This window comes from Manacus vitellinus, unplaced genomic scaffold, assembly GCF_001715985.3.
Source record: "Manacus vitellinus isolate BGI_N305 unplaced genomic scaffold, ASM171598v3 scaffold_5_pilon, whole genome shotgun sequence".
In the NCBI taxonomy this organism is placed as follows: domain Eukaryota; kingdom Metazoa; phylum Chordata; class Aves; order Passeriformes; family Pipridae; genus Manacus; species Manacus vitellinus.
In genome coordinates, this window is record NW_021940682.1 from 28,130,927 (window position 1) to 28,144,295 (window position 13,369).

Sequence of the window (13,369 nt, forward strand, 5' to 3'; positions counted from 1 at the left end):
AGCTGGCTCCATCTTATCAACAAGACTGGTATAATGGAGGAAAAAAACACACAGTTTTTAGTTTAAAATCAATCATATTGTTAAAGGAATTAAAAAAAATTACCAGATTCATCTTTAGCTTTCTAAAACAACTGTTTAGCACTTTAGCTATCTTAAAGAAATTAGATATCTAAATAAAGGTGTTCCTTGTGTAGATCCTTCACTCATACCCATACTTATCTTCCCCTTCAACACATCTGAAAGTTTTACAGAAGTGACACAAACACGTTAGTGATGATAAAGAAGACCCTTATTAAGGCAGGACTGTGTTGACTTTCACAGCTAATAAATAGAAGCACAAAAATGATAGCCAGGAAGGAAACAGAGATAATTCTCACCTCTACCACACATGAATTTCTTTACAGAGGAAAAGTGGCATTTCTGGGCTTTGCTTTTCTACCCTGTTGGTAGCTAATCTCCAACTAATCAACCTTGCCCCCTGTCCCATTACTGACTCAAACAGAACAAGGTGGGACTAAGGTAGCGTGGCCTGTGCTGAAAGGGAAAGAACAGGGTTCAAATGCTGGCTTTTCTATCTCATCAATAGCATCATGGAAGTAAAGTGAAAGTGAGGGATAAAATATTTGGAAAGAGAATCCCACTGAGATTCATATCACTCTACTAAGACAAACAAAAGGCACAATGAGAAAAACTGAATGTTGGCATCTCACAACTGAATGTTGGAATCTCAGTCAGCAACAAGATTATATTTCTCTTCTGTTACCTCAAGGCGGGTAATGGGACTTTTATGGGGAAATGCATCAACAGAAGAGAGGGCAGGACTTGAGTTTCACCTTTAGTTAGAATGGTTTTGGAAAATAAATTTTGGAATTGGCAAGGGGAAAACTTCCTTTTCATTTTTACTGAATAGCATCTTGCAGCTGCCAGTGGAAAGCTTCACTTGCCAAATGTGTGAACAGATTTGAACAACTGTCACCCATAAAGAATATATGTAAAGTAATGATACCAAGAAAGAACTAGAAACAACTGTTTTCTTATCTGTCTCCTTACGCTGAAGTATGTGCTTTTTTTGTTGTCACAGACATTTTCAGCACAGTGTACTAGAGGAAATGTGCAGTTCCCTTCTTAGCATACAACCCTTGTTCCTTTTAGGAATAATTCAGGATCAAGAGTCTAATTTCTGAAATGTTTCTTTCCACTGAGACGTGCACAAAAGGAGTTACACATTGGAAACAGAGTCAGAAGGTCTATAACAAGTAACCACATAAAGATTTAGCCAAAACTAATTATCTTTCTACCCAGATGGGATTAAGCAAACAAAAGATGCATGTGGGATTTAAAGTAATGTAAAAACTTGATTTTAAAATTGTTTCTATTTCTTCAGACAGTTCCACGAATTTCATCAAACCTCAACTGCACTAACAGTGTAATAAAATGCTCATCATGCTGTCTTAAAAACTGCATGATTTTACAGTCGTGAAAAGGAAATAGCCTCATTTATACTTTCCTTACTTTCTGTGCACATTTAAGCACTTATCTAAACTGTATTTATAGAGATGAAAAAAGTACATTTTCTTTTTGAATTCACTTTTTTTTTTCTTCAAGGTCATTAAAAAAATGATATAGGCTGCAATTTTCAGAGAGTAAAAAAATAAATTAAACTTACTTGTAAGAGAACTGACTAATTTCCCTAAGGACTCCAGACTATCTACAGTATTTCTACATCCATTTTACAGCCACTAACATTGCTATGGAATTCTTGAGGAACTTGAAAACCTAAAGCATTAATTACTTATAAGAAAATGAGATGGTTAACACATACATTTTCACATTTGCTTTGGGACTGCATGATCTAATAAAAACTTACTATAATTTAATCAGGGAGAAACATACATAAAAACACATGCAAAATTCATTATTTAGATGTGGCTATTCAAATAAAAGGATAAGAATTCTTTCTGCTCTTTGTTTTGGGAAAGGGAAGGTGGGGAGATATCAATAGAAATGACAGAAAATGGTGACTTGGCAGGCAGAGTCCAACCAGCTGGGTGCTGACCACCTGGACCTTTGGTCAGTGTCTACCATTAAGGAGATGTACACATGAAATAACCTTTCCTTTCTCAAATCAAGAAGCTGTTCATATAGCTCTTGAGCCAAGGTACTTTTTCAGCACAGTGATTGTCCTAAGGTTTCTCAGAGCAATGCCTACAGGTTTTGTACAACTTAACTGGCAATCAGCAGGCATGGTCTCTTTTTCCTCATTTTAAGCACAGGAGAACAAAACCAGCAATTTGACTCTCTTTCCTTGTACGAATCACCAAATTTGATGGTTCATCTAATACAAAACATTGTTGTGTGCAATAGCCTGTAGTATATGATTCAGTGGAAATTGTGTACTCACTACAAAATGGACAATTACCTGACAATTTCCTCATAAGTCTTTCCAAAATGTCCTGGAATATGAGAGTCTGTGTATCCTTTAACATGGCTTCTACGATGAATACACTGTTGTCTGGAATATATTCCGTAATACCTTATTTATCTATTGAAAGAGGACCATTTCAGACGACCCCCCACTTACTGCCCAGTCTTAAGGAAATGTCACCAATAAGGATGTTCTTTCAGGCAGGAGAGAAAGATTTTTAAGTGATGGAGATTTAGTGACTGATGCCCTCACCACTGTAGGAGCCCGCAGTGAATTTACTGCAATGGTGTGAGACCACTTTGCAAGCATTAGAGAGATGTATTGCTGCAGCCACCTACTGTTGGAAGTTCTGCCAGTGCAGAAGTAAAGAGATTGAGATATTACATGATGTAGAAATTCTCACAATAAGTAGAGATTTTAAAATATTTCTTGGTACTGATTTCTGTTGGATTCCTTAGGATTAGGCTAATTGCAAATGCAGCTATTGTGGAGGTGGTGTTTGTTTGGATTTTTTTACTTTTGTCTTTTAATATGGCTGTTTTCTTTTCCCTTAATACTCACTGAGTTATGCTTACAATATGGCTTACAGCAAGACCATGGCACTAACGGTGTATTTCTCTTCCCGTAATATTGCATTTGTGTTAGCCAGTTTTTAAGGTTTCTTATGTTTTAATGAAGTTATTAAAGTGAATGCTCTGACTGCATAATTCATGAGCATTCACTCTGTCTTCAAAGAGCTGGTCTCTAAATAATTTTTATTTTTTCAATTCTTTTCTAAGACATCCAACCAAGCCTTTTGAATTTGAATGCAATATTTAAAATTGTAGAAAACTAGCTGTATTTCTGCTAGAGTACCATTTGGTCCCCAGAGATGGTTCTGAGTTACAGTATTTGCTCAGCAGATACAAAGAGGTGCTGTGTGTTTTCTATTTATAACTCATAAATATTGAGATTAGCTTTCACACATAATGGGCCTGATTATGGCTGCTTTCTCTCCACAACTGTATCTGCAGCTTTCTGTAAAAGGAAAAGCACATGGATCCAATGACAATCCTCTTCTTGCAGTTCTTCCTAAGCATTAATTTGAAATAAATAGTACAATTTAGGGTCTGCTGTAATATCTGTTACCTGGCAACAGTTCCTAAGGCAATACCTTAGCCTATGCCAGCTAGGGCATCTCCTCCCCATTGAAACTCTAGGTCTGATTGGGAGGAGTGATGAGAGGCAGCAGTGGGGAGGAAATAAGAGGGAGGTATATTGCTTGCTTCTAGGAGACATTCCTGGTAAACAGATTCACTGAAAGTAAAGCATACTAAAACAATACAAAGAGAGCAAATTACCTTTCAAATATTTTTAAAAGAATAAGCCATACTGAAATTAATCCTGAAAAGACGATGTGTTAAGGCTTACACTTATTGTCAGCTACTAAAAGATGACTTGATACAAACCAGGTTTTCACCAGAAATACACAGAGCCACTGAAGTTCTTAAAAAAAACAAACCAAAACCAAAAAAGGCACTTAAGCTGAATGGCCTGAGTGGCTAAACACCCATAATAACAGTCTGTTCAAGAGCCAGCCTCAGCCTCTTCTGAAGGTTCAGAGGGAAAATGCTTTTCAATTTATTCAGGTAGTTTATTTCAAAGATTGGTTTAATCAAAGCAGGGAAAGTTGATGGAAGTTGAAATGAAAGTTTTTCTTTATGTTAGGAACAAAACTGAATGGCTATGACTAAACACATGGAAACCTACAGAACTGCCTGCACAAATGTATACATATATATTTGGAATTTTCCTGTGTAATAAAAAGAAGCACCATATTTATCACACAGGCCACATTTAGGTAACAGTGAGATGTGCTGAGGGTTGAACAATCAATTTTTCTTTGAAAAATAAGTTAATACAAAATAGGATTAAAATGAATTTAGATAGAAGTTTTATATTCATTTAAATCTGTATCTGAAATCAGTATCACTTTGATTTAAATTTATATCTCATAGGGGAGCTGCAGATAGGTTGTGCTGTCTTTCTGGAGCAGAAGGGATTGTAAACCTGAATAAAGCACATAACTAACAGACAACCTTTGCACACTGAACTGTATTGGTAAGCTGCATTGTGCCCTCATTAAGGAATTAGCTGGATTATGTCTCTATGGCCTGTTTGGAGAGATTAAACTGCAAACTGGTTTTGAAATATTCCAATTCTGCAAATGAAATAAATGAAATAAAAAACAAAATAAAACTAAGAGAGTAACTTAGGAGTCTAAGCTCCCTGTAAGACCTAAATTTCTAGGTCTAGTAGACATTTTGGGTGAACAATGCTTATAAAGCCACCCAAGATCACCAAATTCAGATAAATAAAAATAATCTCTTTATAGCTTAAATTCCTACCTATCACCTGCCAGATGTCAGATTCATTAAAAATGCATTCAAATATAATTCAAATAATTAAAATGCCATTCTAGAATGTGCAAAATTGCTTCCCAGAGGCCCATGCTCACCAGAAGTAATAATTTTCACTTGTCATGGTGACTTGATGAGCTCAGGCTAAATAGTTCCAGTGTTTGAGCCAAGGCTTGCTCTAGTCACAGCCTGATGTTGCAATTAAGTTTAAGACCTGGGAGTATTTTGCTCAGATGGGTGGTATGGTTTTGTTACAAGAAGTGTAATGAATTTGATGATTAGTTTGTTGTCTTTTATTGTCTGTTTCCACAGCAATTTATGCTTGGCTTTTGACTGATAATAAAAATTATGGAAAAGTTTGAAATGATGGTGATAAAAGTTTTTATAGAGGTGTCTTTTTTTTTTTCCCCAGCTCCAGTAACCATTAAATATCATATAGATGCTGACTAGGAAGAAACCCTGTAGAAATGCTAGGAAAGGTACTCTGATCTTTCTCTTGCTCTGGATAATGTAATGCTTTTGTAATGGGGCTCTCTATCTGTACAACATAAACATATATGTTAAAAAAATCAAGCATGTATTTAAACCCGATTGACCACAATTACAGACATAATAAATTTCTAAATAGAGGTTCAGACGACTATGGAGCCTCAGTGACTGGTTCTTTCTGTTGGGACTAAAGATAACATAAATGCTAAAACTTCCCACATCATTGAGGTGCAAAGGTATAGCAGATATTTACTAGCAACAGTAATTTTCAAGATGCAGAGAGAAGCAGCCAGAAGAAAACCACAAAGTTGTCCACCACTGTGCTGTGAATGCTTGGCAGCAGTATGTCAGACCTCCTGCAGGAGCCTGGGCTTTGTTCCTTCTCTCTGTGAGGCAGGGAAACTCCCCAGAGAGGCATAAAGGCTGGGAGCAAGAGAAAGCAGAGCCCTTACCTGCCTTCTGCTTTTCCAGCATCTTCTCAAAAGTAGGAGAAAATAATAAAAACACATATTCCAAACTCAAAAAGATATTTTTTGCCTATTTTTGACAAACTTCTAAGATTTTTTTCCCCCATCTCTGTCAACTACATGATTTCCACCTCTTGCTAATGGCTTTCCCTTGGTGACAGTTAAGTGCTGTGGAATATATAGGTAACATTCAGTTTGAGATAACATTTGATTGTTAACATTTTCCCACCTCCACCGCCGTGCAAAACTTTCAGTTTTGCAAAATGAAAAGCCATTTTATTATCTAGAGAAAATAACAAAACTAGTGGGAAAGCATTTGCTAATTGAGATGAAATCCTGTCACCTTCATTACTACTTAGAAAGTACGTTCAGTGTGAATAATGGCAACAGAATCTCAGCTTGATTTCCAAAGTTGTTTCTGCATAATTTATTCAAAAGATAAATTCCCTAATGAAATATACTGGATCTACTTTAAACCAACATCATTTTGTCTATAATTACTGCCTCAGGAATACTGCACTAACTGCCATTTATCACTGTCAGTGACTTCTGAATTCCTGCTACAACCAAGGTATCCCATTGGGTTTGTTTGTCTCCAAGAGAACACAATGTTTCTAGTTTGGCATGGCCCTAAAAAGGAGAAAAAAACCTGTCACTCCCTAGAAATATATTTAAATGTCCTCTCTGTGCATTCAGTAAAATGTATATAATGCATTGTATTGGAAATAACTATGAGGAAATGAATGGGGTTGAACCACGTAGAGAAGAGTAAGCCCCATTCATTTCCTCATAGTTATTTTCAACACAATGCATTATATTTTTTATCTGAAGTTTGTAGAAACTCTTCAGTTCATCAGTGCTTCCCCAGCCCCTCTCTTTGGTTTCTTGAAAGCTGAGTACCCATTATCTATCACATTTCTTGCAAAGTTTGGAAAAGAATATAGATGCTCTGGTTCTCAGAGCTATACTTCAGTCAAAACCCCCCACACTTCGTCATTATGAGACTCTAATCTTTCATTAGGAAACCATTAGGAAGTAAATGTGCTTAAGAACATTAATTTGCAATTTGTTCAGAATGAGTGTTAAGGAAACTATTAGTGGTGAGTCCTAATCCAGTGTCCATTTTGGACAAGAGCTAGACTTTACTGAGGTAATGACTACAACAGCATTTGGATGTCTTTTACTTTACATCTGTTGCTCTGCAGTGGATGAATTTAGAAACAAATAACACAAGAAGATAACTGGTTACTGATAAAACACTTTGTTTTCCCTCACTTTGTGAAGGTCCTCCAGTTATGGGTCATCAAAAATGGCAAATAAAACCTTCAGGCTTGCTTTTAGTAAGTTCCCATTTCTCCATTTATTTTGCATATAACTCTTACCTTGGTCTAAGATTATAAGAAAAAAAAAAGCAAACCACTTTTTTTCTTGTCACTTGATAAATCGAAATCAGCAATTACATCATCTGTGTACTAGTGGCAGCTGTAAAAATTTTCAGTTCTAGAACTGTACTGGAAATAGCATCATTCTCAATAGTGGGCAGAAACTGTTTCTTCTAAACAGAGGGTACACAAAGTAAGATTTTCTGGGAAAGACCTCACATTATAAAGCATTTTGTTATTGAATTCGGTCTCAATTAATTGGCAATTTAGACAGTAATTTGTGTCCAAATTCCAGATGTACCAGAGAAGAGAAACCTGCACGGAGGTCCACCAGGTCCCTGGGACACAGCCCTGATGCCACCTGTGCTGACTGCACCCTGTTCCTTATAGATGGCAAACATCCTGTCGCTCACGGTGTGTACAGCCTTACCACACGGAAAGAATACGAGGACTATTTGTAGGTACTGAGCGTGTTGGATATTTCAGCCTCACTGACTACCCCATGCAAGACTGTCATTTTGATTTCTGATGTGCATGCAGATACAGTGCACTCCTAACTCAGTGCATGGAAACAATTGCAACAGAGCCCTTCAAATGTAGAAACAATTTTCCTAGCACCTAAAACAGCAGTCAGCATGGTGACCTGTGGTGAGTTCCTCCATTATGTATTATCAGTAACATTGCAGGGAAATGCTCACATTTTGTGAGATTAAACAGACAATAGGAATTGTAGTCAGACTTTTTTCTCTTGCCTGAATAGTCCATATTTATCTCCAAGCAACGGGAGAGAAGAAAAGTACAGAGAGCTTGCACTGTCATCTGATCATTTAACTCTTCAGACCTTGTCTTGGAATGGAATGCAATGTATTCTGATATTCTTTTTCTTTTTAAGCTAGAATGAGTTCTGATATACTCAACCATGCCCTAACTTTCAAGGAAACACAAACCACATTTTTCAGACAGAGAAAAAGAGTCCTTACCTTCTTAACCAATAGATAGATCTCCAATAGAAAATTAGTTCATTTTCTGCCTTTACAAGCCTGCAGAATCTACAAGCGGATTTTCACACACATACCTGATAGTCCACCGACATCCATCTTCTTCAGGTTCTTTGCCTCCAGAATGACAACAGTCAGTTTGCCAGCAGTAGGCACATAACGGAGGGAGAAGCAGATATCACCCAGCTTTTCTTGCTGTGAAAGCAAACAAGACACGATGTAATATTTTATTCATTTTTTGTACCTTTTAAAAATGCAATTTCGAAAGCCCCATAGAGAATTAACAGGATTACATCTCCAACTCATACTGTTAAAGAAAACAATCAAATGAACAATATTGAGATGTCTACCACAGATTGTCCAGATTAAATCCTTGATAACCTCAAGTCTGTTGTAGCAACTATTCTTGTATGGAAACAAAGGAAGTTAGGTGCTGGCTGCAAAGTAAGTAATACTGCTCAGCATTTCACCTCTGACAATCAGGGTTTCACAAATACTGTTGTTCTTTAAATCAAGTTTTGTTTTCCCCAGGTTGTTTTTCAATGGAAATCAACTAACACAACTACTAGGCTGTTTCCCATGAAACAGTAACATGGGTCTCTCATCCCACTTTGTCAAAAAAGCAAAAAATATGAAAAACCACAAAGCACAAAATATTCAGTATAAAAAAATACTTGTCTCCTATCTGCTATAAAAGAAAAAAAGGCAGATATAGACAACAAAAGGACACAGTACATCCCTCCTTTCATAAGGAATGGCTGGAAGGATTTGGTTTTGCTTTGCAGCCTATCCTCTGGGATCCTGCCAAATCCAGCCTTTTACTATTTTATGTATTTTCATTGCTTAGTACCTTCCTAGCAGTCCTGGCAAAGAGAGAAAGGTTGAAGTATATTCAGAATTACAGGAACTTTGTTTCAAAAGGAAGAATAAGAGATATGAACTTGCAGATACGAGAAAGGGGGGGGGGGGGGAGGGAGGAGAGGAGGGGAATTCTGCTTAGAAATTATCACTACCATGATCCAAGATGCTTTCCTCCTTCCCTTCAAGCCCAACTGTATCTCTACGAGGCTAACAAGGCTGCTTTTGAGACAAGAAGGATTAGATTACACTGAACAGTCCAGTAAAGAATTTCAGACAGCAATGTTTCTCTTTCAAAGGCAGTAGTTCTTATGGCATGTCTACTTTCACAATTTATTCTGACATTGGAGTATAAAATACATTTCTGTGACTACATCTCTTTGGTTCCAGTATTTCCTTAGAATAAATTTGAAGGTTGTTTGTTGAAATTTCAGGGGGTGTATTAAAGCTTTTTGTTTAGACACCAGGTAATTTTTTGCAGGAATTACGCACCATTTCCCTGTACGACAAATGCAAGAATAATATGGCAATTTACCTGGTTCAAAGAGCCAAGGGGAAAGAGGCAAAGTCAGAACCTTACCTAAAAAGCTGGAGGACACTACGGAAAGCAAATGGCTCACAATGGATGTAGTGGGTATTTCCTAGGGAATAGCCAGTCCGTGTGCAAAGAACTTTACTTAAAAAAAGTGACAGACTCTTAACTGATTATTACAAGTTGGAACCGAAACTCAGGGATTGCAATAGATAGTTCCCTGCCAGACATCAGCTCAGTGATCACCAGGGGTGAGGAAACATACAGAAAAAACATAGTTATGTGTAGTTAAAAAATGCTCAGACAGGACACAACAAAATGGCTCATGATGTTAAACATGTCTATTGTATAAAAACGCTGTCAGAATGGATGTGTGCCAGTATTTTGAAAACTTACAGTGCCCTTCCCACCTCAAAAAGGATACATTAGAATTGGGAAAGATTACAAAAAAACCCAGCAGGAATGATCAAAGATATGACACAGTTTCTGCAAAAGGAATAGGTAAGTAGATTAGGACTCTTTAGGTTGTAAAGTGGGTAGCTGGGGAGCACTATTTAGCCCAGAAGGGCTGGAATGACATTACTGCCTTGCTCAAAAGAACTGATACAAATATCATAAAATTTACATTTTTAGCTCATATCTAGAATAACCTGTCTTTCACAACATGGACTGCGCTGCTACGAAATAATTTAGTATTCCTCCCTGACTTCATATACTGTTATAAATCCCAGCACAGATTCAGATTATGAAAATACAGACTTCAGCTATGCAATCTGCATAGCTCATGCCTGGCTTGAACTCACCCTGCAGTGGCACGGTGACAGCAAAACACACTCCTGTTCACCTGACATTTGGTGAAGTTGATTTATCACTTGCAGGTTGCTCAGAATGGAAGAAATCAATTGCTTATTGATCTGTGTTATCATGATCACAGCTCACCAGCTGCCCTGTGTTTTCTGTGGTCGCTGCTTTATTACATGGTAGTCTTGGTTTAAATTCACCTGGTTGATTCATGGGGCTCTGAGTGAGACTGAAACACAGTATATATGAAAGTCATTTTAGTCGCCCCATCTTGGAGACCTTTGTACTCTCATACCACCCAATATTCAAGGGTTCTGTCCTTACTGGTAGATTCTCTAGGTGGAGCTTTAGTTGTATCAGCATGGGAACTTGTATTCCCTTTTAAATCGATACCATGCTTCTAATTGTTCCTTTGAGTGGATATTTTAAAATTTTTCTTTTTGGTTTTTGTTTGTTTGATTGTGTTTAGTAGCATAAAATGATGTTAGGATTATTTTTTCTGATGTGAGGGCTTCAGCAGAGGCTGGAGAAGGTACTTTACACACAGTTATTGCCACGGAGACCATCACCTCTCACCAGCCTTTCTCCATCTGTAATCATGTTATGCTTCTCTGCAAATACTGCAATTGTCTACACAGAAGAGTAATTTTAAGAGAGAGTTTAATGCCTTTTTAGTATCTTCTAATGGAATTTTAGCTGCAGGAAGCGCAGAGAAAAAGCCAGCCTCATGTAAACAGCCAGTTTTCCATAGATCACCAGCAAACCATGGGAAATGGCAGCAGATGATAGCCTCATTCCAGTGAATAATCTGAAGACAAAGCACAGGCACCTAATTAAGTGCCTCCAGAATCAATTCTAGTACCTTTCTTGTTGGTATTAAAATCTGTATTAACTGAAGTTCTCAATACTTCTTTTACTTGTAACCTTTTCTCTTTGCATGACTGCCACATTTATTTTTTTTTATTTTTTTTAATTTAAAAAGTATTTGTCAGGCGAAATACTGCAAGTGGCAGCACTGCAATGAAGCAACAAATAGCAATCACTAGAGGTGTGGTTTGCAGGAGATAATTACAAACCCCTGCAGGGCTACACGCTACAGATGAGTGCTGCTGGTATGGTGATTATCCCATGGAGGTGCCTTATTGTTATTATTAATTTCTTTCAGCCCTATATATAAATAATTTATATTAGTAAATTACTTTGATCTCTGATGGAAACTGTAAGTTAATGTTAGAAACTTCCAACTGGGAGGTTCATAGACATTAACCTATTCATGTATAATGCCTAAACACCAATCAAAAGATTCTCTCCAGCTAAGCACTTCATAACTTCATTACATTTAAAGAGGATCCAATGGAGCAGAACATAAATGACACAGACAGTGCTGTTAACACTTCTTCAGCTTAGGAAAGGCTATTTGAAGTCCTGTTGAGAACCTGGACTTTTTAGAGATGATTCTTAAGTGGTTCCTACCTGCTCAGTGTTTCTTCTATTTGTCAGCAGTCATTTTTGCCTTGACAGTATACTCTCCTAATGAGCTACAGAGAAAAATGCTGTTATGTAGATTACTCTCGTTTGTACTGCAGAATGTCTAACAGAGATATCTATCTTATTAATATAAACATTCTCCACATTTTTGTGGAAGATATTATGAGAAAGTTGATGCTTGCAGCTCTCTTGGTAAAACAATACCAAAAAACCAAGCCACAGCACCATATGCTTTTCCTAATTGGATCTATGACTCCAAAACAATCAGTATAGGAAGGACACAAACAGAGTGAAGGGGATTTCCAACTTTAGTACCTGATTTTGATTGTGAATATTTGCATAAGCCTGAGAGAAAAACAATATGATGTGGTTTATGGACAAAGACTCAAAATAATACCATTTTACGCTAATAAATATTTACAATGGAAGCTGATAATGTTCACTGTATAGTTTTCACAGCAACTAAAATGCTTTAAAACCCTGTAGAGAAAACAGGGACAGCATAAAGGTGGGTTATAAGTTAAATTCAGGAAGCCCACGTAAACTGTAATGACAGAATCTCTAATCCCAGTTCCCACACTGACGGGCTTCAGACAGTTTTGAGGCCATCGCATTCTGTCTACACAGGGAGATCTCAAATCCAATAAATTCCTTTTCTTGGCATGTAAGGTATGAACACACTAAGCCTCAAAAAGGGCCAAAATAATACTAATTACAGAATCACATGGATGCAGTAATTGTGACATAAAATTGTGACATAGACTGGTCACAACTTCAATTAAGCCATGATAGCAAGTGGGCAGAATTAGAAACTCATACACATAGCTGGGATCTACAATTAGGAAAGTATTGCTCCCCCGTACCCCATAGAATAAATAGGGGACACACTGGGAAAAGGAAATACTGATTTGTTGGGCTCCCTTTTTTTTTTCTTTAAAACTGATATTTTATTTATACCACAGCTGTTCAACAGTACCAGCTTCAAAGGTATTGCATTTTTGATACATACATGGTTAAAGAAGAAAGCAGAAAATTTCAAACTTGCAATAGGTATAATCAGTAAAGAAAGAATCTTTTTCTTCTATGCTGGCAAATCAGGGCACAGATGAGCCCACAATATGAAGATGATTCTGCCACAATTAGGCAAAGGAGTGGGAAGGGACTAAGAGGCTCTTAAAACTCAGTTTGCAGAAGCAGGCTAGAAATAGCAGGGAAAGATAAGGAAGAACTGGAAAGAGAAAAAAGCTGAAGCTAACATGTCAGCCCATTATTACAGCACTTTTGGAGACTATCACATGAATACGTATACACGCCAAGTATCACTGTACCCCAAAGTCTTGGCACTACTTTTGGGATAAAGTATTGACACCAAAGAGGAGAGGCAGAGACCTCCTGACCTTTTCAGTCAAAAGGCTGATTGCAGAAGTAGCTATTTCAGACTCACAAAATGTTATCTAGAAGTCCAGTCAATATAAACTTAAGGCCTTTAACAACTAAACCATTAATCTGACAATCCTTTGCTGTCTAAAA

At 37.2% G+C, this 13,369-nt stretch overlaps 1 protein-coding gene across 2 annotated transcripts in view; it reads right to left on the reverse strand.

Annotated features, from left to right (window-relative positions):
• The window catches only part of SYT1 (synaptotagmin 1), a 270,201-nt gene that overhangs the window by 43,889 nt on the left and 212,943 nt on the right, over window positions 1-13,369 (reverse strand). For both annotated transcript variants that reach the window (XM_008925494.3, XM_008925495.3), the window contains exon 8: window positions 8,238-8,355. In XM_008925494.3, coding sequence (XP_008923742.1) covers window positions 8,238-8,355 — 118 coding nt within the window. The remainder of the gene's footprint in view (window positions 1-8,237; window positions 8,356-13,369) is intronic.